Here is a 24,705-nt window from a genome sequence, read left to right as displayed (position 1 = left end):
GGCTGCCCCAGTTCCAAGACACGCAGTCATTCTGGGATGGTTGGGAACCTGAGCAGCAACACCACCTAGCATCTGGGGGACTGACGGAAGAATAATGGTAAGTGTGTGTAAATAAATAAATAAATATATTTATATTACCATGCATTACACCCAGATGTGATAAAAGACAACACTGGAATTAAGTATGACCAAAAAGAATTGCACACTATGGGGGCGGTTTGGTGCTATAATATACATTTGCGTCCAATTCTGCAGTAATAGTTTAATGCTGGCTATGTGTTACTTAAAAGCCCAAACTCCTAAACTGGTTTGTTCCTTTTTGGAGCCTTCTGTTGCTTGCCCCACACAGTGTCGTTAAGAGTCTCTTACAGCCCCTACAGAAATCAAAGAAGATTTCTAGCATGAAGATGCGAAGTATCTCTGAATAACTAGAATGCCTGGCCTGCTGAGTTTTTCCAGCATTTTCTGTTGTAACTAGAATGAGTTGTCCATTGTTTGCGACTCTGATAGGACTTGCCATCCAGATTGTAATTACCATTTATCTGCCAAGCAATCTAAAACTTAGCGGCCTAGAAATTGAGTTGACGCCGCGCCAGGGCTTTAGCGCCGGAAATTTAGCGCCGGCGCTAATTCCCTTGCGCGCGCCAAAAATTCAGTAGCGCCGCGCCCAGACGGCTGCCGGCGCTACTGGCGGGCGTGAGTGCCTCCCAATGGGCGCTGAGTGCCGCATTGCGGCGCTAATCCGGCGCTGCGGCACCCGATGCGGTGCGGCAGGCTGGGGAAGTGCAGGCCTCCTCCTCCCGTTAAGGAGGCGCTGCCTTCACCCGATCGCTGGCCGTTTGATTTTTTCAAAAATGAGCCCGGCACCTTGGACAAGTGCCGGGCTTGCAGGCCAGACGCATCTGTTCCGCGGGGGGGGGGTGGAGGAGTCCGGGGAGGGAGGTGCGGGCAGGCGGCCGGCGGGAAAGCGGCCGGCCGCCGCGCGACCTTAATGCGCCGGCGCTAACTTGTGTCAGACTCGGTTGCCAGAGTCTTAGTTGCGGCTGCCACGGGCGAGGCGGCTGCAACTGAATTTTGGCGTTCGGGCGCGTTGCCACGGCAACCGGGACGCTGCGCACACCGATGACGTCATCGGTGCCGGCGCAGCGCAACCGGCTAACGCCGATGGCAGCGCCGAAGTGAATTTCAGAAACGGCTATCATTGCGGCGCTAGGCCCTCTAGCGCCGCAAAATGGGCGCTAACCCTACTGAATTTTCAGCCCAGCATGTCTTAGAATGTTTGTTTTTAGGCAAGCCTTTGCTGGAGAACAAAATGAACATGGCTCATGTCCAGTTATTTCCATGAAAAAATGGTTGAAGAATCCCCAACTGTGACGGGCACGAAATGGCTTGTTTTTGTTGATGCAGAAGTTTGCTTTCAATACACTGCTTTTTTAATCTAATTCCTGTTCCCGTTATGTGGTTCTCAAATCAGTATCTGATCTAGTAGTTTTCATTCAGTACTTACTTGGATAATACAGATCCCAGTGTACAATTTCTTTCCCAAATGTTTAGCTACACTGCTTTGAAAAAATTCCTGCTTCAAGCTGGTTCATATATAGAAAATAAGAAATTTCTGCAATGTCTAGAACCAAAGCAGATACAATTTTGTTTCTCTTCCCCATTGTCCATTCTCTGTCTATTGCTCGCTCTCTTTCTGTCTTTTTCACTCTTTCTCTCTCTCTTGTTTTTCTGGCATTTTTCTCTCCTCCCCTTGAAGTATAATACAACAGCTGCTCCACCACACATGTATATTTGCATAAAGTGAAATATTTATATAGACTCGTTTAAGTTTTGATTATGGTTTTTAAGTGCTGATGCAGTATCATGACTTTACATTTGGATAAGTACCAATAGGATTCCAGCACTGAATCATTTGTCATGGATGTATCGGCAACATTGCAGTATTATGCCTTCAAGTAACTAAAGGATGCTCTATATTAAATTGGTCTATTTGGATATGTATGAGGGGCAGTTGCTGATCTCTTTTTAATGAACTCCATGGATAGATTTAGAAAGCAAAATTCATAAAACTACATTTTCTGTTTACAGATGATGAATATTTCCCACCAAATAAGCGACCAAAGAATACTGTAGTGTCAGCAGATGCTGGGGCCATGGGGAAACGGAAAAGTAGGGAGTTCAACTTTGGTGAGTTAATGATAGCTCATCTACATCTGAAAAAGTTGGTTTCAATTGCAAGAGAAACAGGAGACTAGTCACCAGAGACCCGCTAGACCCTATTTATCCCGTGGTCGTACCTCATTAAATAATGCAGAGTTAAGTTATACATTTTAGTGGGTTACCTGTAAATAAATAGCCAGTGGATTTGGTTTTCCCCACCCCCTCTTAAAAGAAAATATATGCCGTGTACACTAAAAAAAAAAAAAAAAATATTAAAGATGGGTGGATTTTTGCAGACTGAGTGTGCAATAGCTACTGACGAGAAAGTCCATATAGGTTGTGCATTATTTACATTTTTTCACTGTCTTGGCAGTTTGGGTTTTCCAGTGGTTGGTAGTAACTTGCCAAGGAAAATTTATTTTGTGTTGCGTGGGATAGTTTATAAACAACTTCTGTTCAGAACATTCAATGGTGCCAGTATGAGGAAAGAAATAATCATGCAAAGATTGCATTTGGACCTTAAGGCTTCAACAATATGCTGCACAGTATAATTTTAGGTTTTACAACAATCTGCTATTTTGCATTGTGTAATTAGTTAGTTTTTACCATCATATGCATTCACATTAGAATCGGACTTTTGAACAAGTGCTTTTTGTCAACTATAGTTCATTGTAGATGTATTCTAACCCTACTTCAGTACAGCTGTTGCTCATAATGGACAACACTCAGCAAACTCAGGATTAAGGATTTCAATATATTTATATTCATTGCCTTTCGTAGTGATCATTGTACTCCATAGATTTGCCAACACATATGACCATTACTGCTGTTGCTGAACACTGCAGTCAGTACTACTTCATTTTGTTGAATTTTTCCATAAATTTGAATTTTTTTTAAATGCAGAGCAATGGAATGCCAGAATTACTGAGTTGAGAAAACAAGTGGAAGAACTTTTTGACAGCAAATATGGTAACTGTTTTATTTAAATATTGTAAAGTGTTAAGCAGACTGTGAACTGTTAATGAAGCGACCTTAATAAATTTCAGTTATCTAAAAATATATGGATTAGTTCACTTACTCTCTCTAGTGCTCGGTGTATAATACCGAAGAGATGGTCAGCAACTACATATATTGTGTCTGCTTACATCATGTACTTAGTCACTTAAATCTGTGTCAAATATGTCCTTTAGAAAGCTCCTTGCTGTTTATACGAATTTAATTTTTTTTTTAAATTCTGCATCTTGAGAACTGAATTGGCCAATTTTTGTAGGGTGCAAATTAAATGGATATTCTTTATTCTCGGCATCTTTTACACTGGTGTGTGACGGGGGGTGGGGGTGCGTTGTGCACAAGTAGGACGGGGGAGCAGGGACTCCATATCGGACACTTTGGTCATGGAAACGATCAATAGTGCTTAGCTGCATTTCTCATTGGATTAGCTGTTCTTTTCAAAGTTACTGTTTGCTCTGATAATCTGAGAGCACCTAAGCTATTGTCTATATGGATGTTATAAATCAGCTGCTTCATCTCCCCATGAACAAAAGATCTTGTGGATTAGAAAAGCCCCATATATAGGCCAAGCCCCAAAAGTTTGAGGAGATTATCGAGGTAAGTTGGGGTGAGGCCATAGATTTGTAGATGAGAATGAGGCAACATGGAGCCAGTGTACGCACGAGGATGGGGATGACCAGCAAGTGAGATTGGGATGTGGGTGGGTGGGCGCAGGTGGAAGAGGATGAGAGGTACAAAGCTAATGGAGAATTCGGGTCGACTAGGAGGGAGTTGAAAAATTTAATCTGGAGGTGACGTGAGGTGGGCAATACTGCAGTCTTGATGATGGATATGGAGATTGAAACTCAGCTCAAGGTCGAACAGGATCTGGCAGCAATGTTTCCTCTAATTTTTTTTGGCTGCGCGGTCCCTCTAATGGGCTGCGTGGCCCATTCAAAATTCTCCACATGCACGTTTTTCCATTTAAAAGCCAGTGAACTGGCTGCGCTTGACTTCCAGAGGGCTGCGCAGCTTAAAGGGAACATTGCCTGGCAGTTGCACTCAACCTGACCAATGTGCCAGGGGTGCACTGCTTGCTTTAGCACAGAGAAAGCTATGGGAAGATTTAATAGAAGTGTTCAAAATTATGAAAGGTTTTGATAGAGTAGATAGGGAGAAACGGTTTCCACTGGCAGGAGGATTGATAACTGGAGGACACGGATTTAAGATAATTGGCAAAAGAACAAAGGGGGAGATGAGAATTTTTCTTAAAGGATGCTGGAAGCAGATTCAATAGTATCTTTCAAAAGGAAATTGGCTATATACTTAAAGGAAATATTTGCAAGGAGAATGGGACTTATGGATAGCTCTTTAAAAGAGCCGGCACTTGCACTATGGGCCGAATGGTCTCCTTCTGTGCTGTAAGATTCTATGATTCTAACTGCTGAGGATGTCTAGGTCTCCAAGACCTCCTCCTTGCCCCAAGGAGATGGTGAGTGCGTAGGCTGCCCCCTTAGAACCTCTTCCCCACCCCCCCTTTATTCTAATACCATTTAATCAGCCTACAGCATGTGTGGGATTGCAAACTGTGGAAGAGAGAGTGCTACAATTGTACATTTTCTTTGTTGTTCTAAAGAGCATCTTCCATATACTGTTTCTACACAGCATCATCATAGAACTTGCTGGGAGTGCATTTGCTTAATTAAATCTGTACGCGGTGTATTAGGTACTCCAGGACAAAGTAGGCTCTTCTCTACAGCTTGATAATTGGGAGGGTTCTGTGAGGATGCCTCATGATGTGACAGACATATATCAAAGGAGGTCTCTCCAACAGAGCGTTCTCTAGAGTGGCATCGCACCAGTAGCATACAGAGAATTAAGATTCTATAATTTAGGTAATCTTTCTGTTCAGCATTCAAAACCGGTATGTTCTTTATTTAAACATGTATGTTGCAAAGTAGAGTCTAAGGAATTAGAAGAATGAGTATTGTGTGAAGCTGTTGTAAGTCATTGAAGGTATCACAAGAAGTTTAACATTATCATGTAAACCTTTAGCTGAAGCCACCCGTGCTGCCAGACCAGTTGTGATCCCATACCCACTCTTCCAGTCCAACTCCGAAGATCTTTGTGTTGATGGTTTACCTGAAGGCATTCCATTCAGGCGGCCATCTACCTATGGCATTCCAAGATTGGAGAGGATCCTACTAGCAAAAGACAGGATAAAATTTATTATAAAAAGGTATGGATTTATTGAGAATTTATCATCCATTTAGATGGTCTTGTCCTTTTAGTACAGGAATTTTGGATAGTTAAATCAGGTCACAAAGTGTGGTATGTTAGATCTAGCTCTGTTTTGTTTTACAGTCGTACATCTGTCATGTGACATCTATCTACAGTATAATGAACTCCAAATCTACAAATGAAAAGCAGTAAATTTTTTAACCTATGTAGAGAGATTAATCTTGGTACTTAGCTTGTAACTTTCAAAATTTTGGTAACTTTACTCAAGGTATGTAGATGATGAAAGAAACACTTTCCCACTTCTTGCAGCCAGTGTCACCATTAATCAGAGTTAAAGGTCCCATCAGTGACCTCCAATTTTCAATGATGTCAAGCTATAAAATCCCCAGAACAACATTTATTAAAGTCTTTTGTGATTTGAAATAAGACAGTGCTCTGGTCAACCGAAAATATTGTGATACTCAGCTGTGAGATTTTATGCGTCTATGTTGGATACAAGGTTGTCTTGACCAAAAGTGATTTCTCCTCCTTACCACTGTTCGATTGCTCTCCAGTATGTGAAATGCAGGAGAAATAACATCTAATGTGTACGGTCATTTTCTTTCTTTCGAGGAAAGCATTCATTGGGTGTCATTTGGCTCAGTTCTGATGCTCTTGCTTCTGAGTTAGAAGGTTGTGGGTTCAAGTCCCACTCCAGAGACTTGAGTGCATAATCTAGGCTGACCCCCCAGTGCAGTACTGAGAGGGTGCTGCATGGTCTGAGGTGCATCTTTCAGATGAGAAGTTAAACTGTGGCCCCGACTGCCCTCTGGGTGGAATTAAAAGATCCCATGGGACTATTTGAAGGTGAGCATGTGAGTTCTCTGTGTCCTAGCCAGTATTTATCCCTCAACCACTAAAACAGATGGGCCTAGAAATTCAGTTAAGGCCCGCCAGCAGGCTAACGCCCAAAAGTTAGCGCTGCGCGGGGAGCCCGTTGCGACCGCCAGAAATTCACTTTTAGCGCCCCAATTCGGAACCGGGCGCTGTTCCAGGGTGTGCCCGCCTCCGCTTGGGGCGCTGAAAGTGAATTTCAGCGCTCCAGCTGCCGCTGCGCCACCCGATGCGGTGCGGCAGGCTGGGGTACTGCAGGCCTCCTCCTTCTCTTAAGGAAGAGCTGCCTGCAGCCGCGAGATCGCCGCTGGATTCTGCCAGCAAATGAGCCCGGCACCACGGAGAAGTGCCGGACTCACGGGAATCAGCCACCAATGCCGCGGGGGGGGTGGTGGAGGAGGCCGGGGAGGGAGGTGCGGGCAGGCGGCCGCCGAAAAAGCGGCCGGCCGCACCTCCACCTTAAAGCGCCCCAGTAGCGCAGCAGTACGGCCCCGTTTCACGAACGTTGTTTGCGGCCGCTGCAGAAGAGGCGGCCGCAACTAAATATGGGGTTTGGGCCGGAAGCGGGGCGGTACCGGGGCACTGCGCACACTGATGACGTCATCGGTGTCGGCGCAGCGCTACCGGCTACCGCCGCCATTACCGCAGCGCTGAATATCAGCGCAACCTCTTATACTGGCGCAGAAACCCTCTTTAGGCGCCAACTGGGCGCAAAGCTTGCAGCGCCCAACTGAATTTCTAGGCCTATATGTGGTCATGTATCTCATTGCTGTTTGTGGAGTCTTGCTTTGCGCAAATATGCTGCCGCGTTTACCTACATTACAGCAGTGACTACACTTCAAAACGACTTCATTGGCTGTAAAGTGCTTTGGGACAACACAAGATTGTGAACGATGCTATATAAATGCATGTCCTTGCCTTTTTTTCTCTTTCTATCATGTATCAAAAATCCTTCTGTCTTTCATCCATCTTTGGGGTTTTTTTTAATGTAAAAATGATTTTCATGCAGTAGCATCTTTGTATCTTGAATTTTGATCTATTGAAGATCTGATAATGTTGACATATTGGCAAGATCCTGGTTCCTAAAGTTCAGTTGCATTACATTGTACATCAGTATAGAGAATCAATGTAATTTTGACTTAGTTTCATTATCCTGGATTTTCCAGTGCCAGTTTTCTGCTCTTATCAGGCTATCTGCATTTACTGCAGGTACACGCCATTCTTAAACCTAGTTTAGCTTCTATTTTGTAATAATCTCCTGCTTTCACCTTTAACGCCCTATTGGCACTCCGACTGCTTGTTGTCTTCTCTACCGTTTCTGACTCCTGGCCAGTGCACAGTTTCATGCTCGCTGTTCTCTCACTCCAAGTCATTGTGCGGACCGCTACTTTCCTCTCTGTTTTGTGCACCAAGAGTCGATGAGTGCCATTGCTCTGCTGCTAGGTTTGTCTGTTTGAAATTAGTGGGCCGAATGCACTGGTGGTTCATTGGTGGATAGAATTCTACACCAGGAGTGTGTTGCTGGAGTCCAAGTAGTGGACTGTAACGATATTGAATTCAGGCCATTTTAAGAATATAGGTACTGCACGAGTAGGACTACATAGGATATACGGCACAGAAGCAGGCCATTTGGCCCAACTAGTCCATGCCAATGTTTAAGCTCCACTCGAGCCTCTTCCCCTTCTCTAACTCTATCAGCATAACCTATTTCTTTCTCCCTCATATGCTTATCTAGCCTCCCCATACTATTTGCCTCAACTACTCCCTGTGGCAGTGAGTTCCACATTCTTACCACCCTCTGGGTAAAGAAGTTCCTTCTGAATTCCTTATTTCATTTCTTGGTGACTATCTTATATTGATGGCCTCTAGTTATGCTCTTCCCCACAACTGGAAACACACTGTTTCTACCAAAACCTTTCATAATTTTAAAGACCTTTATTAGGTCACCCCTCAGCCGCCTTTTTTCAAGCGAAAAGAGACCCAGCCTGTTCATCCTTTTCCTGATAGCTATACCCGCGCATTTCTGGTATCATCCTTGTAAATCTGCTCTGCACCCTCTCCAGTGCATCTATATCCTTTTTATAATATGACCAGAATTGTACGCAGTACTCCAAGTGTGGTCTAACCAAGGTTCGATACAAGTTTAGCATAACATTTAATTCTATCCTCTAGAAATAAACTCTAGTGATTGGTTTGCTTTTTTTTAATGGCCTTGTTAACCTGTGTCGCTACTTTTAGCGATTTGTCTATTTGTACTCCGAGGTCCCTTTGCTCCTCTACCCGACCCAGACTCGCACCCTCCAAGTAATAAGTGACCCCCCTGTTCTTCCTACCAAAATGTAATACCTCACATTTATCTGTGTTGAAATTCATTTGCCAATTATATGCCAATTCTGCAAGTTTATTAATGTCCTCCTGTAATTTGTTGCAGTCCTCCTCAGTATTGACTGTTTCTTCCCCCCCCCCCCACCCCCCAAAATTTGGTGTCATCTGCAAATTTTAAAATTGTGCTTTTTGATTCCAAAGTCTAAATCGTTAATATAAATTGTGAACAGCAATAGTCCCAGCACCAATCCTTGTTGGACACCACTTCCCACCTTCTGCCATTCTGAATAGCTACCCTTGCTCTCTGCTTTCTGTCTTGAAGCCAGCTAGCTATCAATTTCTGCTATTTGTCCCCTGACTCCGCATTCTCTGACCTTATTCATTAGTCTATTATATGGTACCTTATCGAAGGCCTTTTGAAAATCTAGATAAATTACATCTACTGCATTACCCTTGTCTACTCTCTCTGTTACCTCTTCTAAAAATTCAATGAAGAATTCAAGCAAGACTTTCCCTTTTGAAATCCATGTTAACTATTCATTATTATATTTTTGGCTTCTAGAGGTTCTTCTATTTTCTCCTTTAGTAGGGATTCCATTATTTTTCCTACCACCGATGTTAAGCTGACTGGTCTATAGTTCCCTGGACATGTTCTATCTCCCTTTTTAAATATAGGTATTATGTTAGCTATACAACAGTTCTCTGGCACTACACCTTTTTTTTAACAAATTATTAATTATGTGTAGTAATGCCTCTGTCTCTTCCCTAGATTCTTTTAAATGCGTGGATGCAATCCATCCGGACCAGGGTTTTTTTACTCCGAGTTTGATTAGTTTATTTAATATTTCTCCCCTTTTTATATTAAATGTATTTATTTCATTTCTAATCTCACCTTCCAGTGTCACGTCCACCTGTTCTATCTCCCTGTTAAATACTGAAGCAAAGTAATTATTTAATATTTTTGCCATTTTCTCTATCGCCGCCTGTGGTATTATCCTATCCATCCCTTAGTGGCCCTATTCCCATCCCGACCTTTTTTTTGTGTCTGCAAAATATTTTACTATATTGTCTTATGTGCTTTGATAATTTAATTTAATAGTTCCTCTTTTTTCCTTCCTAATTATTTTTTTGACTTCTCTCCTAATCTCTTTGTATTCTCTCTTATCATGCTCTCCCTTGCTGTCCATGTACTTAATGTATGCCTCTTTCCTTACCCTCAATTTTTCCCTTATGGCTTTATTCATCCATGGTGTCCCATTAGTGTTTAGCTTTTTTTTAGCGGAATATATTTTTCCTGCACTCTGTTGAACACTATTTTAAATGTTTCCCATTGCTGTTCTATGTCATTGTTTGCCAATATTATTTTCCCAAGTTCTTATCTCAGCCACACAAAATCAACTTTTCTCCAATCTATCACCCTGGTTGTCTTCATACTTAATGTCCTTCTCAATTATTATCTTAAAGCGTATTATATTATGGCCACTATTGCCTAGCTGTTCTCCTACTTTTACCTCTCTTATCTGCTCTGGTTCATTCCCCATCACTAGATCCAATATCGAATCCTCCCATGTTGGGCTTTTTACATATTGGGTTATCCACTTTGGTGTTAGAAACAGGAAGGCAGATTATTATCTGAATGGCAATAGATTGGGAGAAGGGGAAGTGCAACGAGACCTGGGTGTCCTTGTGCACCAGTCGCTGAAGGTAAGCATGCAGGTGCAGCAGGCGGTTAAGAAGGCAAATGGTATGTTGGCCTTCATAGCGAGAGGGTTTGAGTACAGGAACAAGGATGTCTTGCTGCAGTTGTACAGGGCCTTGGTGAGACCACATCTTGAGTATTGTGTGCAGTTTTGGTCACCTTATCTGAGGAAGGATATTCTTGATATGGAAGGAGTTCAGCGAAGATTCACCAGGCTGTTACCTGGGATGGAAGGAATGACGTATGAGGAGAGATTGGGTCAATTGGGCTTGTACTCGCTGGAGTTTAGAAGAATGAGAGGGGATCTCATTGAAACTTATAAAATTCTGGCAGGACTGGACAGACTAGATGCAGGGAGGATGTTCCCGATGGTCGGGGAATCCAGAACCAGGGGTCACAGTCTAAGGATAAGGGATAGGCCTTTTAGGACAGAAATGAGGAGGAATTTCTTCACCCAGAGAGTGGTGAACCTGTGGAATTCTCTACCACAGAAGGCAGTAGAGGCCAATTCATTAAATATATTCAAGAAGGAGTTGGATATATTTCTTAAGGCTAAAGGGATCAAGGTGTATGGGGAGAAAGCAGGGACCGGGTACTGAACTTGGATGATCAGCCATGATCTCATTGAATGGCAGAGCAGGCTCGAGGGGCTGAATGGCCTACTCCTGCTCCTATCTTCTATGTTTCTATGTTAGAAAGGAGTCCTGTACATATTGTAGGAACTCCATTCCCTTATCCCTTTTACCTACCTCTTCTGCCCAATTAATATCGGGATAGTAGATGCTGACAAAATATCGGTAGAAGTGGAAAAGGTAGAAGCAATGGAAGGGGTGAAAATTGATAGACAGGATGTACTAGAAAGGCTGGGTATGCTTAGAGTGGATAAGTCGCCTGGTCCAGATGGCTTGCATCCCACGTTGCTAAGGGAATTGGGAGAGGAGATAGCGGAAGCACTTGCCATAATTTTCCAATCTTCCCTAGATGAGGGGGAGGTGCCTTTGGATTGGAAAGTGGCAAATGTGATACCATTGTTCAAGAAAGGGTGTAAGGGCAATCCTAGTAACTACAGGCTGGTCAGTTTAACATCAGTGGTGGGTAAAGTTTTAGAAACAATAATCAAGGAAAAAATTAACGGGCACTTGGAGAGGTTTAAGCTAATTCAGGAGAGCCAACACGGATTTGTAAAAGGCAGATCGTGTTTGACTAATTGAATTTTTTGACGAAGTAACGGGGGATCGATGAAGGGAATGCAGTGGACGTTGTCTACATGAATTTTAGGAAGGCGTTTGACAAAGTACCACTAGAAGGCTGGTTAACAAAATTGAGGCTCATGGAATAGGTGGGTCAGTGGCAGCTTCGATAAGGAATTGGCTTAAGGATAGAAAACAGCGAGTTGTGGTAAATGGCAGATTTTCAGACTAGAGGATGGTAGACAGTGGTGTTCCCCAAGGGTCAGTGCTGGGTCCACTGCTTTTTGTGAATGCCCTGGATATTGGAATACAGAGTAGAATTTCTAAATTTGCCGATGACTCCAAACTTTGGGGTGTGGCAAACTGTGAGGATGATAGCAATCGACTGCAGCAAGACATAGAAAGGCTAGCATAATGGGCAGACAAGTGGCAGATGAAATTCCGAGATGTGTGAGGTGATGCATTTTGGCAGAAGGAACAGGGAGAGACAATATACACTTAATGGCGTAGTTTTAAAGAGTGTGTAGGGATAGAGGGACCTGGGAGTTAATGTGTATAGGTCCCTGAAAGTGGCAGGACATAGAGAGTGTGATTAGCAAAGCATATGGGATCTTGGGCTTCATAAATAGAGGTATTGAGTACAACAGTAGAGAAGTTATGCTGAGCCTTTATAAAGCGCTGGTTAGGTCACAAATGGAGTATTGCGTCCAGCTCTGGTCACCACACTTTAGGAAGGATGTGAAGGCTCTTGAGAGGGTGCAGAGGAGATTTACCAGAATGGTTCCAGGGATGGGGGATCTTAGCTACAAGGACAGGTTGGAGAAGCTGGATTTGTTTTCATTAGAGCAAAGGAGGTTGAGGGGTGATTTGATAGAGGTGTACAAGATTATGACTGGTTTGGATAGGCTAGACTGGGAAAGGCTATTCACACTAGTTGATGGTACAAGGGGACACAGATTTAAGGTTTTGGGCATGAGATACAGGGGGATGTGAGGAAAAACTTTTTTATGCAGCGAGTGGTGAGGACCTGGAACTCGCTGCCGATGGAAGTGGAGATACTGTGGGAAGAATTTGGTTGCTTTGTGCCTCCCCGTTAGCGCTCAAAGAGGGTGCTAATGGGGTGCAAAGCAACTAGCGCCGGGGTGCAGCGATGTTTGCGTCGCTCGCGAAATTGACCAGACATTTTGCGGTGGTGCTAAACACTACCGCCACGACCTCCTGCGCCCGCAGATCATGACGTCAGTCGAGTTTGTAGCACCCCGGACCGGATATTGAGTGGCGCCCCTTGCCTTTCCACCTGTCGCTAGCAACGACAAGTTGAGGGGAACGTTTTGCAGTCAGGAAGGGACTGGGGGAGCGCCATTTAAAGGCGACCGCTTCCTGCCTTTTTTTGTAGGTGACATTTTTGCACCACGCATTCACAGAGAGAGAGAGAGAGAGAGAGAGACAGACTGACTTCTGGAGAGATTCAATGCTGCGTGAAGGAGTTTTGGGTACTGAGCAGCACTTTGCAGGTTCATTTTGATTTGACCTTGCATCGATTTAGAAGAGACTATGGGGGCTGCACTCTGAGCTCTTTTCCTGGGGGTCTCCATTGTTCTTTCCAGCAGATTTGATGTACAGGTCTCTCCAGGCCGAGATTCAAGGCTGCAATGAGCAGGGTGTGGATGGAGAGCAAGATCGACCCTCCCCTTTAAGAACTGGCCGACGCCAGTGTGTCTGTGTTCCATTGCTGACTGACATCACATGAGCTTCGCCAGCGCTCTGAGGTAGCGCCTTGCTCCTCGGCGTTAGCGCCTGATTTAGCGCTCCAATCACCTCCAGGGGCGAAAGAAGTCAAGTTTGCAGTCGGAGGTGATAATTAGCACCAGGCGCTAAACTTTGCGCCCGGCCGATAATTGCATCCCAAACGGGACAATACTGAATTTCCCCCCCTCAATGTTTTAAAGGGGAGACTGGATAGGCACTTGAGGGAAATAAACTTGCAGGGCTACGGGGATAGAGCGGGGGAATGGGACTGACTGGATCGCTCCACAGAAAGCCGTCATGGACTCGATGGGCCAAATGGCCTCCTTCTGTGCCATTATGACGCTATAACTCTAGTTGAAATCCTCCCATGATGATTATTCTGTTTTTTCTCATTTCTCTACTTTGTTTTCATATTTCTTCCTCCACCTCCCTTCCACTATTCGGTGGTCTATAGACTACTCCTATTGGTGTGATTGATCCTTTATTATCTTTTATCTCTATCCACATGGATTCTATTTCTGTCTTGCTGATAGCTGCGTCAGTTTTTTCTACTGCCATTATGTTATCACTAATAAGTACAGCTACTCCCCCTCCCCTTTTCCCCCCTCTATCCTTTCTAATTATGTTATATCCTGCAATGTTTAATTCCCAGTCCTGAGTTTTCTGTAGCCATGTCTCAGTAATCCCTACTATGTCTGGTTCCTCGCAATGCGGATTTCCTCCAGCTCTCCTGTTTTATTACGGACACTGTGCATTGCTGCACAGACAGTTTAACTCATTTTTAATAGCAGTTCCTTTCAATTTATTTTTAACCATCTTTTTACTCTCCTGTTCTGTTACTCTACTTATTCCCTGGCCATCAATGTCCTCCCTTACTTTACTCTTTCTTATGCTCTCCTTTCCTGTTTTGATTATCTTTAGGCTAGTTTCATTTCTTGTAAATCCCCCCCCCCCCCCCCCCACAGTAAACTTTTGTTTAAAGGGCACTTAATCATCTGGAATTCTTTAATAACCGGCAAAATAGATAACGGGTAATCTTGCCGAATCCATCCATTTTTCGTTTTTCCGAGTTTCCCGCGGTGGCCAAGTTAGTCGTGGTTTTTATTTTTTTTGTTTAAAAATTGCCTATCTCTCCATTATCCGGAATTTTTCATCAACCAGCAGCATCCCCGTCCCATAGGCGCAGGATACGAAAGAGTTTACTGTAGTTTAAAGCTTTTGCCACTTTCCTTTTTATCCTTTCCGCTAGGACACAGGTCCCATCCTGGTTCAGGTGGAGCCCATCCCATCGGTAGAGCTCCTTCCTGTCCCAGGACTGGTGCCAGTGTCCCATGAAAAAGAAACCCCTTTTTCCCACACCAGCCCTTTAGCCACGTGTTAATTCTCCTGATCTGACTGCTTCTATACCAATTTGCATGTTGCTCAGGCAATAAGCCAGAGATTATTACTCTCGGTCCTGCTTTTTAATTTAGCTTCTAACTCCTGATGCTCCTTCAGCAGGACCTCCTCCCTGTTCCTACCTATGTCGTTTGTTCCGACATGTCCACAACAACTGGATTTACCCCCTCCCCTTCCAAGTTCTTCTCCAGCTGCCTCGCGATATCGCTTACCCTGGCAACACACCCTTCGGGATTCTTGTTCTTGGCTGCAGAGAACACGATCTATCACTATGCATATATCCATTTGCCTTCTATGTTCAAGAATTAGTACTGTAAGCTGGGGGAAAACAGTTTTTGTGTGGGAAGAGGCAATAAATGATCAAATGTTTTGGTGCCCCATTTCTTTCTTCCTCAACAGTAGACTAGACTAATTGGGACTGGAAACTCCAGATGTGGGGAATTGTAGTCTTGACCTTTGTCTTCCCTCTCACGTTACTGCTCCAGTTCAGTTTGTTGTCCCTTTACAGTGACCTGTTAAACTAAATGATTTGTTTAGAAACAAACGTATGCATGCAATATATAATTAAGCTAACAAATATTCTAACCTAATGAAACTGTTTTCAAAGAAGTTCTGATTTAAATCGAAGAAATTGTAATAGTGTTTTTTTTAACAATTTATTTAGTTTGGTACTTACTGATAATCACCAGACTGAACTTTTTTGCTGTAAAACGAAATACTTGCAAAGTCCTCAGTTATTTTATGACCAGTTGCTGCAGGTAATGGTGCAATTAACAATTGATCCTTTTACAGGTGTATTGGAAATAATTGTTACTGTTTTTGTTCTTGTACCAGACCAGAATTGTTATCTATTGAACGTGAAGAAACAACTCCAGACAAAACTGTGCCAGGAGGTATGAATTCAAACTGCTTTTATGTACTTCATCTAGTACAAAACCAACAAAGGCGCTGCAGTTGAATGACGGTAGGACCTCTGTTTACAATGCTGAGGCTGAATGCCGACTCCTCCTACCTCCACCTGGACCACGACCCCACTACTGAACAGCAAGCCATGATTTCTCAGACCATTACCGCATCACCTCTGGAGATTTTCCTCCACCCCAACTCCCTCCTCCCAAACTTATAATTCTCCTTCCTTGCACACTCTGCTTCTACCTCCTCCCCAAAATCGACAAGTGGTATTATCCAGATAGATTTACCTTTTTAGCCTGCTCCTGTCCCACCAAATGTATTTCATTTTAACTTGACTTTTATCCCCTTTGTCCATTTTCTACCCACTTATATCTGCGACTCTTTTGATGCTGTCTCACTTGAACAAATTCCAGTTTTCTGTTCCTAGCCATCTCCTTTTCACTGGACGTACAGTCGCTATGCACCTTCATCCCGTACCACGATGGCCTGTGGGCCCTCTGATGCTTCCTTGAACAGCGTTCCAACCAGTCCTATCTACCACTAGCCTCTTCTGCCTCGTTGAACTTATTCTCACAATTAAGAAGTTTTCCTTCAACTCCACTGATTTCCTCCAGATAAAAGATAAGCCCTATAGAATGATGCAGCACAGAAAGCATTCGGCCCATCGTGCCCGTACCGGCTCTTTGAAAGAGCTAACTAATTATTCCCATAGCCCTGCAAATTTGAACCCTTCAAGTATTTATCCAATTTCCTTTTGAAAGTTATTTTTGAATCTGCTCCAGCATTCTTTCAGGTAGTGCATTCGCTGTTTAAATAAAAATCTCATCTCGCAACTGGTTCTGTTGTTAATTGCCTTACATCTGTGTCCTCTGGTTAACAACCCTTCTGCCACTGGAATCAGTTTCTCCTTATTTACTCTATCAAAAACCCTTAACCTTCTGTGCTCTAAGGAGAACACCCCCAGCTTCTCTAGTCTCTCCATGTAACTGAAGTCTTGCATCTCTGGTACCATTCTAGTAATCTTCTCTGCACCCTCGCTAAGACTTTGACATCCTTCCTAAAGTGTGGAGCTCAACTGCGGCCTAACCAGTGTTTTATCAAGGTTTAGGATAACTTGCTTTTGCACTCTGCCTCTGTTTATAAAGCCAAGGATCCTGTATTTTTTTTTTTTTTAAACAGCCATCTCAACTTGTCCTGCCATCTTTATTAAAGATTTGTGTATGTACACCCCCAGGTATCTCTCTTCCTGCACCCCCTTTAAAATTGTACCATTTAGTTTATATTGCCTTTCTACTTTCTTCCTACCAAAATGCAGCACTTCATACTTCTATGCATTAAATTCCATCTGCCATGTGTCTGCCCATTTCACCAGTCTGTCTATGTCCTCCTGAAAACTGTTCCTATTCTCCTCACTGTGTGCAATGTTTCCGAGTTTTGTCATCTGCCGTATGTCTCTGTTTGTAGGATCTGTTGAACACTGTTACAGTCCCACCGAGGTCCCCTCCCTGATCTCTCCATTATCTAGAGGATTCTGTGCGGTTTTCTGCTCTTGCTCTAGAGAATTTTATTAACTTTATATCCGATTTCCACACCTCCCTTACCTTTTGCATGGTCCATTTCTGACTTTTCCCTTGTTCCTGGGAATAAGCTATCCACTGACATCAATTACAAACCCACTGACCCCAGTTGCTGTAAAGACTGCATTCCCCATTCAATTTCTCTGTCTCCACCTATCTGCTCCGATTCCACCTTCCACACCAGAGCTTCCAAAATGTCCTCATTTTCCCTTAGTGATGGATTCCCTTCAACGGTGATTGACTGGACCTTTGCCTGGGTTCATCCCATTTCCCGTGCTTATACTCTCGCCCCTTTTCTTTCCTTGCTCGGAACTGTGACAGGATCCCCCATTCTTAGCTTCCACACCACCAGCCTCCTTGTTCTTATGTCTTATGACAGATCACCTTGTCATTTCTAAATCCATTATACCCTGCAATATTTAACTGCCAATCCTGTCTTGTCTACAGCGATGTTTCCGTTAGCCTTTTTAAAATTCGTTCATGGGATGTGGGCGTCGCTGGCAAGGCCAGCTTTTATTGCCCATCCTTAGTTGCCCTTGAGAAGGTGGTGGTGAGCCATACCTGGGCAGTTTTCCACATTGTTGGATAGATGCCAGTGTTATAGCTGTACTGGAACAGCTTGGCTAGAGGCGCGGCTCATTCTGGAACGCAAGTCTTCAGCACGACAGCCGGGATGTTGTCGGGGCCCACAGCCTTTGCTGTATCCAGTGCGCTCAGCTGTTTCTTGATATCATGTGAAGTGAATCGAATTGGCTGAAGACTGACTTCTGTGGTGGTGGGGACCTCAGGAGGAGGTTGATATGGATCATCCACTTGGCACTTTTGGCTGAAGATGGTTGCAAACGCTTCAGCTTTGTCTTTTGCATTAGCGTGCTGGGCTCCACCATCATTGAGGATGGGGATATTCCTCCCGTTAGTTGTTTAATGGTCCACCACCATTAACGACTGGATGTGGCAGGACTGCAGAGCTTTGATCTGATCCGTTGATTGTGGGTTCGCTTAGCTCTGTCTATAGCATGCTGCTTCTGCTTTTTAGCATGCATGTAGTCCTGTGTTGCAGCTTCCCTAGGTTGGCACTGCATTTTTAGGTACACCTGGTGCTACTCCTGGCATGCTCTTCACTCCTTATTGAACCATTATCAATTCCTTATTTTCATAAAATGGAAATTGCTTATATAAACCTTTTGAAATAGCAATCCTTAATGCCAAAAATAAACAAGTTAATCTAAATTACTGAGACATTTTTCTAACAAGATGGTGAAAGAAGGCAAAAGACATTGAATAAAGAAAATGCTCATGTAGAGTTTAAAAAAAAAAAAAAAAAAAAAATTTCTAATAGTTGGAAGATTTATCTTCAAAGCTAAAGTATTCTATTAATTTGGCATTTTGTGTTGTGATTTGTTCTATTTGGCCACCAGGTGCCCTGCTATACAGCTGAGTGGTCCAGTAGAGAAAAGTTTTGGACTCCACTGTCCTATTGACAATATTTTGTAGAAGTGTAATGAATAAATTATTTTGTACCCTATTATCATCTGACAGATGTATCCAGTTATTGGAAAACATTAGTAAACTCATTTATGTTTGCAGCTTCCTGATTAATGTGCTAAATGCTTCACTAAAACAGTTTCCATACATCCTTCAACTCTGTATAAAGAAAGGGTTACTGTGTGATTGATTTTTATTTTGTGTATATTTAAGTGATTAACTTGGAAATTATTTGTTGGATAAGGAGTTCAGATATTTATAGAGAATTGTAAACATTCTCATTTTTATTTTCCAGCAAAAGAAGAGTGGAATACCAGAATTACTAAACTAAGGAGGATGGTCGAAGAACTTTTCAGCAAGAGATACGGTACTTTTTCTTAACATCCCAAGTTTATTCTAGTTGCATTCACCTCTTTCTTAGATTTACTGACCATCATACAATTGAAATCTCCAGCTTCTACTGATTTGATGCATGCATTGATCCTGGGCGTTTGATGTTAAAGGTTTGGAAAAGAAGCAATTTGTGGCATTCTCTCCCTCATTATGTGTCACCTATGGTCACGTGCTAGAATACCAGTTCTTTTTTTCCCTTGCAGCCAGGGATAATATTCTATGCTCCTTAACATCTTTGTGGTTCAAAAGAAAACCAACTTGCTTCACATAACTATTGATGACAAAGCAATTACCTAGCAACATAGTGTCAGCAATTGCTACAATAAAGCACAATTTGAAGTCCTTTTTAAAATCTAGCATTTGCTCTGTAGGAATCCGCTCTGGATCTTGAGTGCCGGCCTCTGGAAGGAATTGTCTGTCAAGGGGTCTGCCTACAGTCAGAATCTATCTAGTCTCCAGCTGAGTGGTAATAGCAGCATAATCTGGCTGGTTAATGAATGCTTCTTTAGAATATTTGGCTCAACGCAATTAGACTGTAACTGAATTGTTTTAGCACATCAATCACCAGGAGTTTTTAATGGTTAAGTTGACATTTCCATTAATGGGTGTAGGGCAAATCAATACATGACTGGACAGCTGATATAGAACATAAGAAATAGGAGCAGGAGTAGGCCATTCAGCCCTTCGAGCCTGCTCCACCATTCAATGACATCATGGCTGATCTTCTGCCTCAATTCCATTCACCGGCCTTATCGCCATATCCCTTGATGCCCTTACTAGTCAGAAATCTATCGACTTCTGTTTTGAATATACCCAATGACTGAGCCCTCTGGGGTAGAGAATTCCAAATATTCACCACCCTCTGTGTGAAGAAATTGCTTCTCATCTCAATCCTGAATGTCCTACCCTTTATCCTGAGGCTGTGGCCCCTGGTTCTAGACTCCCCAGCCAAGGGAAACATTCTCCGAGCATCCATCCTATCAAGCCCTGTAATAATTTTGTATGTTTCAATGAGATCCCCTCTCATTCTTCTGAATTCAAGAGAATACAGGCCTAGTTTACTCAATCTCTTCTCATACGACAGTCCCACCATCCCAGGAATCAATCTCGTGAACCTTCATTGCACTCCCTCTATGGCAAGTTTATCCTTCCTTAGGTAAGGAGACCAAAATTGTACACAGTACTCCCAGGCGTGGTCTCACCAAGGCCCTATATAATTGGAGTAAGACTTCTTTACTCCTACACTCAAATCCTCTTGTAATGAAGGCCAGCATACCATTTGCCTTCCTAATGGCTTGTTGCACCTGCACATTTGCTTTCAGTGACTCATGTACAAGGACACCCAGTTCCCTTTGAGCATCTGCATTCCCCAATCTTTCACCATTTAGAAAATACTCTGCCTTTCTGTTTTTTCTACCAAAGTGGATAACTTCACATTTATCCACATTATATTCCATCTGCCATGTTCTCGCCCACTGACTGAGCCTGTCGAGATAAGAAATAGGAGCAGGAGTAGGCCAATCGGCCCCTCGAGCCTGCTCTGCCATTCAATAAGATCATGGCTGATCTGATCCTAACCGCCAATCTACTATCACAGAACCATCTCCTGAATCTAACAGAATTAGACACACGAACTAGGAGCAGGATCAGGCTACACGGCCCCTGGGCCCGCTCCGCTACCCACAGGGCCATGACCGATCCGAACCTAGACTCGTGTCCAAATTCCTGCCAGCTCCCCGTAACCCTTAATTCCCTTTACTTCTAGGAAACTGTCTATTTCTGTTTTAAATTTATGTAATGATGTAGCTTCTACAGCTTTTTGGGGCAGCATATTCCATGGACCTACCACCCTCTGAGTGAAGTAGCTCCTCCTCATCTCAGTTTTGAAAGAGCAGCCCCTTATTCTAAGACTATGCCCCCCTAGTTCTAGTTTCACCCATCATCGGGAACATCCTCCCCGCATCCACCCGATCCAACCCCTTCACAATCTTATATGTTTCAATAAGATCGCCTCTCATTCTTCTGAACTCCAATGAGTAGAGTCCCAATCTACTCAACCTCTCCTCATACGTCCATCCCCTCATCCCCGGGATTAACCGAGTGAACCTTCTTTGCACTGACTCGAGAGCAAGTATGTCTTTTCTTAAGTATGGACACCAAAACTGTATGCAGTATTCCAGGTGCGGTCTCACCAATACCTTGCACAACTGAACCAATACCTCCTTATTTTTATATTCTATCCCCCTAGCAATGAAAGCCAACATTCCATTGGCCTTCTTAATCACTTGCTGCACCTGCATACTAACCTTTTTGAGTTTTGTGCACCAGGACCCCCAGATCCCTTTGTACTTCAGTACTTTCCAGTTTCTTGCCATTAAGATAATAACTTGCTCTACGATTTTTCCTGCCAAAGTGCATAACCTCACACTTTCCAGTATTGTATTCCATCTGCCAAATCTCTGCCCACTTACTTAGCCTGTCTATGTCCCCTTGCAGGTTTTTTATGTCCTCCTCACTCACTACTTTCCCCCCCATCTTAGTATCATCTGCAAACTTTGATATGTTACACTCGGTCCCCTCCTCCAAATCGTTAATATAGATTGTAAAGAGTTGGGGACCCAGCACTGACCCCTGCGGAACACCACTAGTTACTGATTGCCAGTCTGAGAATGAACCATTTATCCCAACTCTCTGCCTTCTGTTAGATAGCCAATCCTCTATCCATGCCAGAATATTACCCCCAATCCTGTGATTTTTTATCTTAAGCAATAATCTTTTGTGTGGCACCTTGTCAAATGCCTTTTGGAAGTCTAAATACACTACGTCCACTGGTTCCCCTTTATCCACCCTATATGTTACTTCCTCAAAGAACTCCAGCAAATTTGTCAAACATGACTTCCCCTTCATAAAACCATGCTGACATTGTCCTATTAAATTATGATTATCCAAATGTCCTGTTACTGTCTCCTTAATAATAGACTCCAAAATTTTACCTACCACAGATGTTAGGCTATAGTTTCCAGCCTTCTGTCTACTGCCCTTTTTAAATAAGGGTGTTACATTAGCAGTTTTCCAGTCTGCCGGGACCTTTGCCGAGTCCAGGGAGTTTTGGAAAATTATTACCAATGCATCCACAATCCCTACCGCCACTTCCCTCAAGACCCTAGGATGTAAGCCAGGTGATTTATCCGCCTTGAGTCCCATTATTTTACCGAGTACCACTTCCTTAGTGATTTTGATCGTGTTTAGCTCCTCTCCTCTCCCCCCCCCCCCCCCCCCATAGCCCCCTGTTTGTCAAGTGTTGGGATATTCTTAGTGTCTTCTACTGTAAAGACTGATACAAAATATTCATTCAGTGTTTTTGCCATCTCCATATTTCCCACCATTAATTTCCCAGTCTCATCCTCTAAGGGACCAACATTTACTTTAGCCACCCTTTTTCTTTTTATATAACTATAAAAACTCTTACTATCTGTTTTTATATTTTTTGCTAATTTACTTTCATAATCTATCTTCCCTTTCTTAATCAATCTTTTTGTTATTTTTTGCTGTCTTTTAAAGTTTTCCCAATCCTCTATCCTCCCACTAGATTTGGCTACCTTATATGCCCTTGTTTTTAGTCGAATACTATCCTTAATTTCTTTACTTAGCCACGGATGGCTGTCTTTTCTTTTACACCCTTTTCTTCTCAGTGGAATATATATTTTTTGGAAGTTGTAAAATAACTCCTTAAATGTACACCACTGATCATGTATCGTCTTACCCTTTAATCTATTTTCCCAATCCACTCTACTCAATTCCGCTCTCATACCTTCATAGTCTCCTTTATTCAAGCTTAGCACGCTTGTTTGAGATCCAACCTTCTCACCCTCTAATTGAATATGGAATTCAACCATGTTATGGTCACTCATTCCAAGGGGATCCTTTACTGGGACATTTTTAATTAATCCTGTCTCGTTACACAGGACCAGATCTAAGGTTGCTTGCCCCCTGGTCGGTTCAGTTACATACTGCTCAAGAAACCCATCCCTAATACACTCAATGAACTCATCCTCAAGGCAGCCCTGCCCAATTTGATTTGTCCAATTAATATGATAGTTAAAATCCCCCATAATTATAGATGTTCCCTTATTACAAGCCTCAACTATTTCCTGATTGATACTCCGTCCAACAGAGTTGCAACTGTTCGGAGGCCTATAGACTACGCCCACTAGTGTTTTTTTCCCCTTATTATTCCTTATCTCCACCCAAACTGTTTCATTATCCTGATCTTTTGACCCAATATCATTTCTCTGTATTAGTGATTCCTTCCTTTATTAACATAGCCACCCCACCTCCCCTTCCTTCCTGCCTGTCCTTCCTGATCGTTAAATAACCTGGTATGTTTAATTCCCAGGCATTGTCACCCTGCAGCCATGTTTCTGTAATGGCCACAAGATCATACCCATATGTAGTTTTGTGACATTAACTCATCTATTTTGTTACGAATGCTACGTGCATTCAGATAGACAACTTTCAAATATGTTTTGTGACACTTAGTTCCTGCTTTTGCCCTTTTTATTACTTTACCTTTTACTCCATACCTTCTGCCCCTTCCTGACATGCTCTGGTTTTTAATTTCCCCACTGCTACCTAAGTCTATGACCTTCTCTGTTGTCATTTTTATTATTTGCTCTCTAGGAACCTCCCCCCCACTAGTTAATTTAAAGCCCTCTCTACAGCCCTAGTTATATGATCTGCCAGGACTCTAGTCCCAGCACTGGCCAAGTGAAGCCCGTCCCAACGGAACAGCTCCCTCCTGCCCCAGTACTGGTGCCAGTGTCCCAGGAAGCAAAACCCATTTCTCCCACACCAGTCTTTGAGCCACGCATTTAGTTCTCTAATTTTATTTGTCCTAGCCAAATTCGCTCGTGGCTCAGGTAATAATCCAGAGATTATTACCCTTGAGGTTCTGTTTTTTAATTTGACCCCTAGCTGCTCATACTCCTTTAACAGAACCGGCTTCCTAGTCCTATCTACTTCGTTTGTACCAACATGGACCACGACAACTGGATCCACCCCCTCCCACTGCAAGTTTCTTTCCAGCCCAGAGGCGATGTCCTTAACCCTGCAACACAGCCTTCGGGACTCTCTCTCGGCTGCAGAGAACTCTATCTATCCCCCTAGTAATACTATCCCCTACCACTACAACATTTCTATTTACTCCCCCCTCTTGAATGGCCCCCCGTTCTACGGTGCTGTGGCCAGGTTGCTCATCCTCCCTGCAGTCCCTGCTCCTGTCCCCACAGGGAGTAAGAACCTCGAACCTGTTGGTCAAGAGCAAGGGCTGCGGCTCCTCCAGCTCTACCTCCTGGATCCCCGTACCTGCCTCACTCGTAGTCACACCGTCCTGTCCCTGACCATGGGCTACATCTGAATTACTTAACTTCATAGGTGTGACCACCTCCTGATACAGAAAGTCCAGGTACTTCTCCCCCTCCCTGATGTGTCGCAGTGTCTGAAGCTCAGACTCCAGCTCATCAACACGGAGCTGGAGTTCCTGTAGCAGCAGACACTTGTCACAGACGTAATCACCGTGAGCCTCAATGGGGTTCACCGGCTCCCACATCTCGCAACAGTAGCACATCACCTGCTCCATTCTATGTAATTAATTAATTTTTTTTACTGTTAGTTATGGACACCCTCAGCCCGATTTTAGATGCTAGTATCC

At 43.3% G+C, this 24,705-nt stretch overlaps 1 protein-coding gene across 11 annotated transcripts in view; it reads left to right on the top strand.

Moving 5' to 3' along the window:
* Positions 1 to 24,705, top strand: part of LOC147102099 (general transcription factor II-I-like) — a 209,191-nt gene that overhangs the window by 128,524 nt on the left and 55,962 nt on the right. For all 11 annotated transcript variants that reach the window (XM_085964295.1, XM_085964294.1, XM_085964296.1 and 8 more), the window contains 5 exons: positions 2,092 to 2,190; positions 3,067 to 3,132; positions 5,209 to 5,392; positions 15,463 to 15,521; positions 18,898 to 18,969. In XM_085964295.1, the coding sequence (XP_085820421.1) occupies positions 2,092 to 2,190; positions 3,067 to 3,132; positions 5,209 to 5,392; positions 15,463 to 15,521; positions 18,898 to 18,969 (480 nt within the window). The remainder of the gene's footprint in view (positions 1 to 2,091; positions 2,191 to 3,066; positions 3,133 to 5,208; positions 5,393 to 15,462; positions 15,522 to 18,897; positions 18,970 to 24,705) is intronic.

Source organism: Somniosus microcephalus, chromosome 22 (assembly GCF_052327205.1).
Source record: "Somniosus microcephalus isolate GS21.2 chromosome 22, FLI_Smic_1.0, whole genome shotgun sequence".
In the NCBI taxonomy this organism is placed as follows: Eukaryota; Metazoa; Chordata; class Chondrichthyes; order Squaliformes; family Somniosidae; genus Somniosus; species Somniosus microcephalus.
The sequence above is the reverse complement of the archived record's forward strand: the minus strand, read 5'-3'. Positions and strand labels throughout refer to the sequence as shown.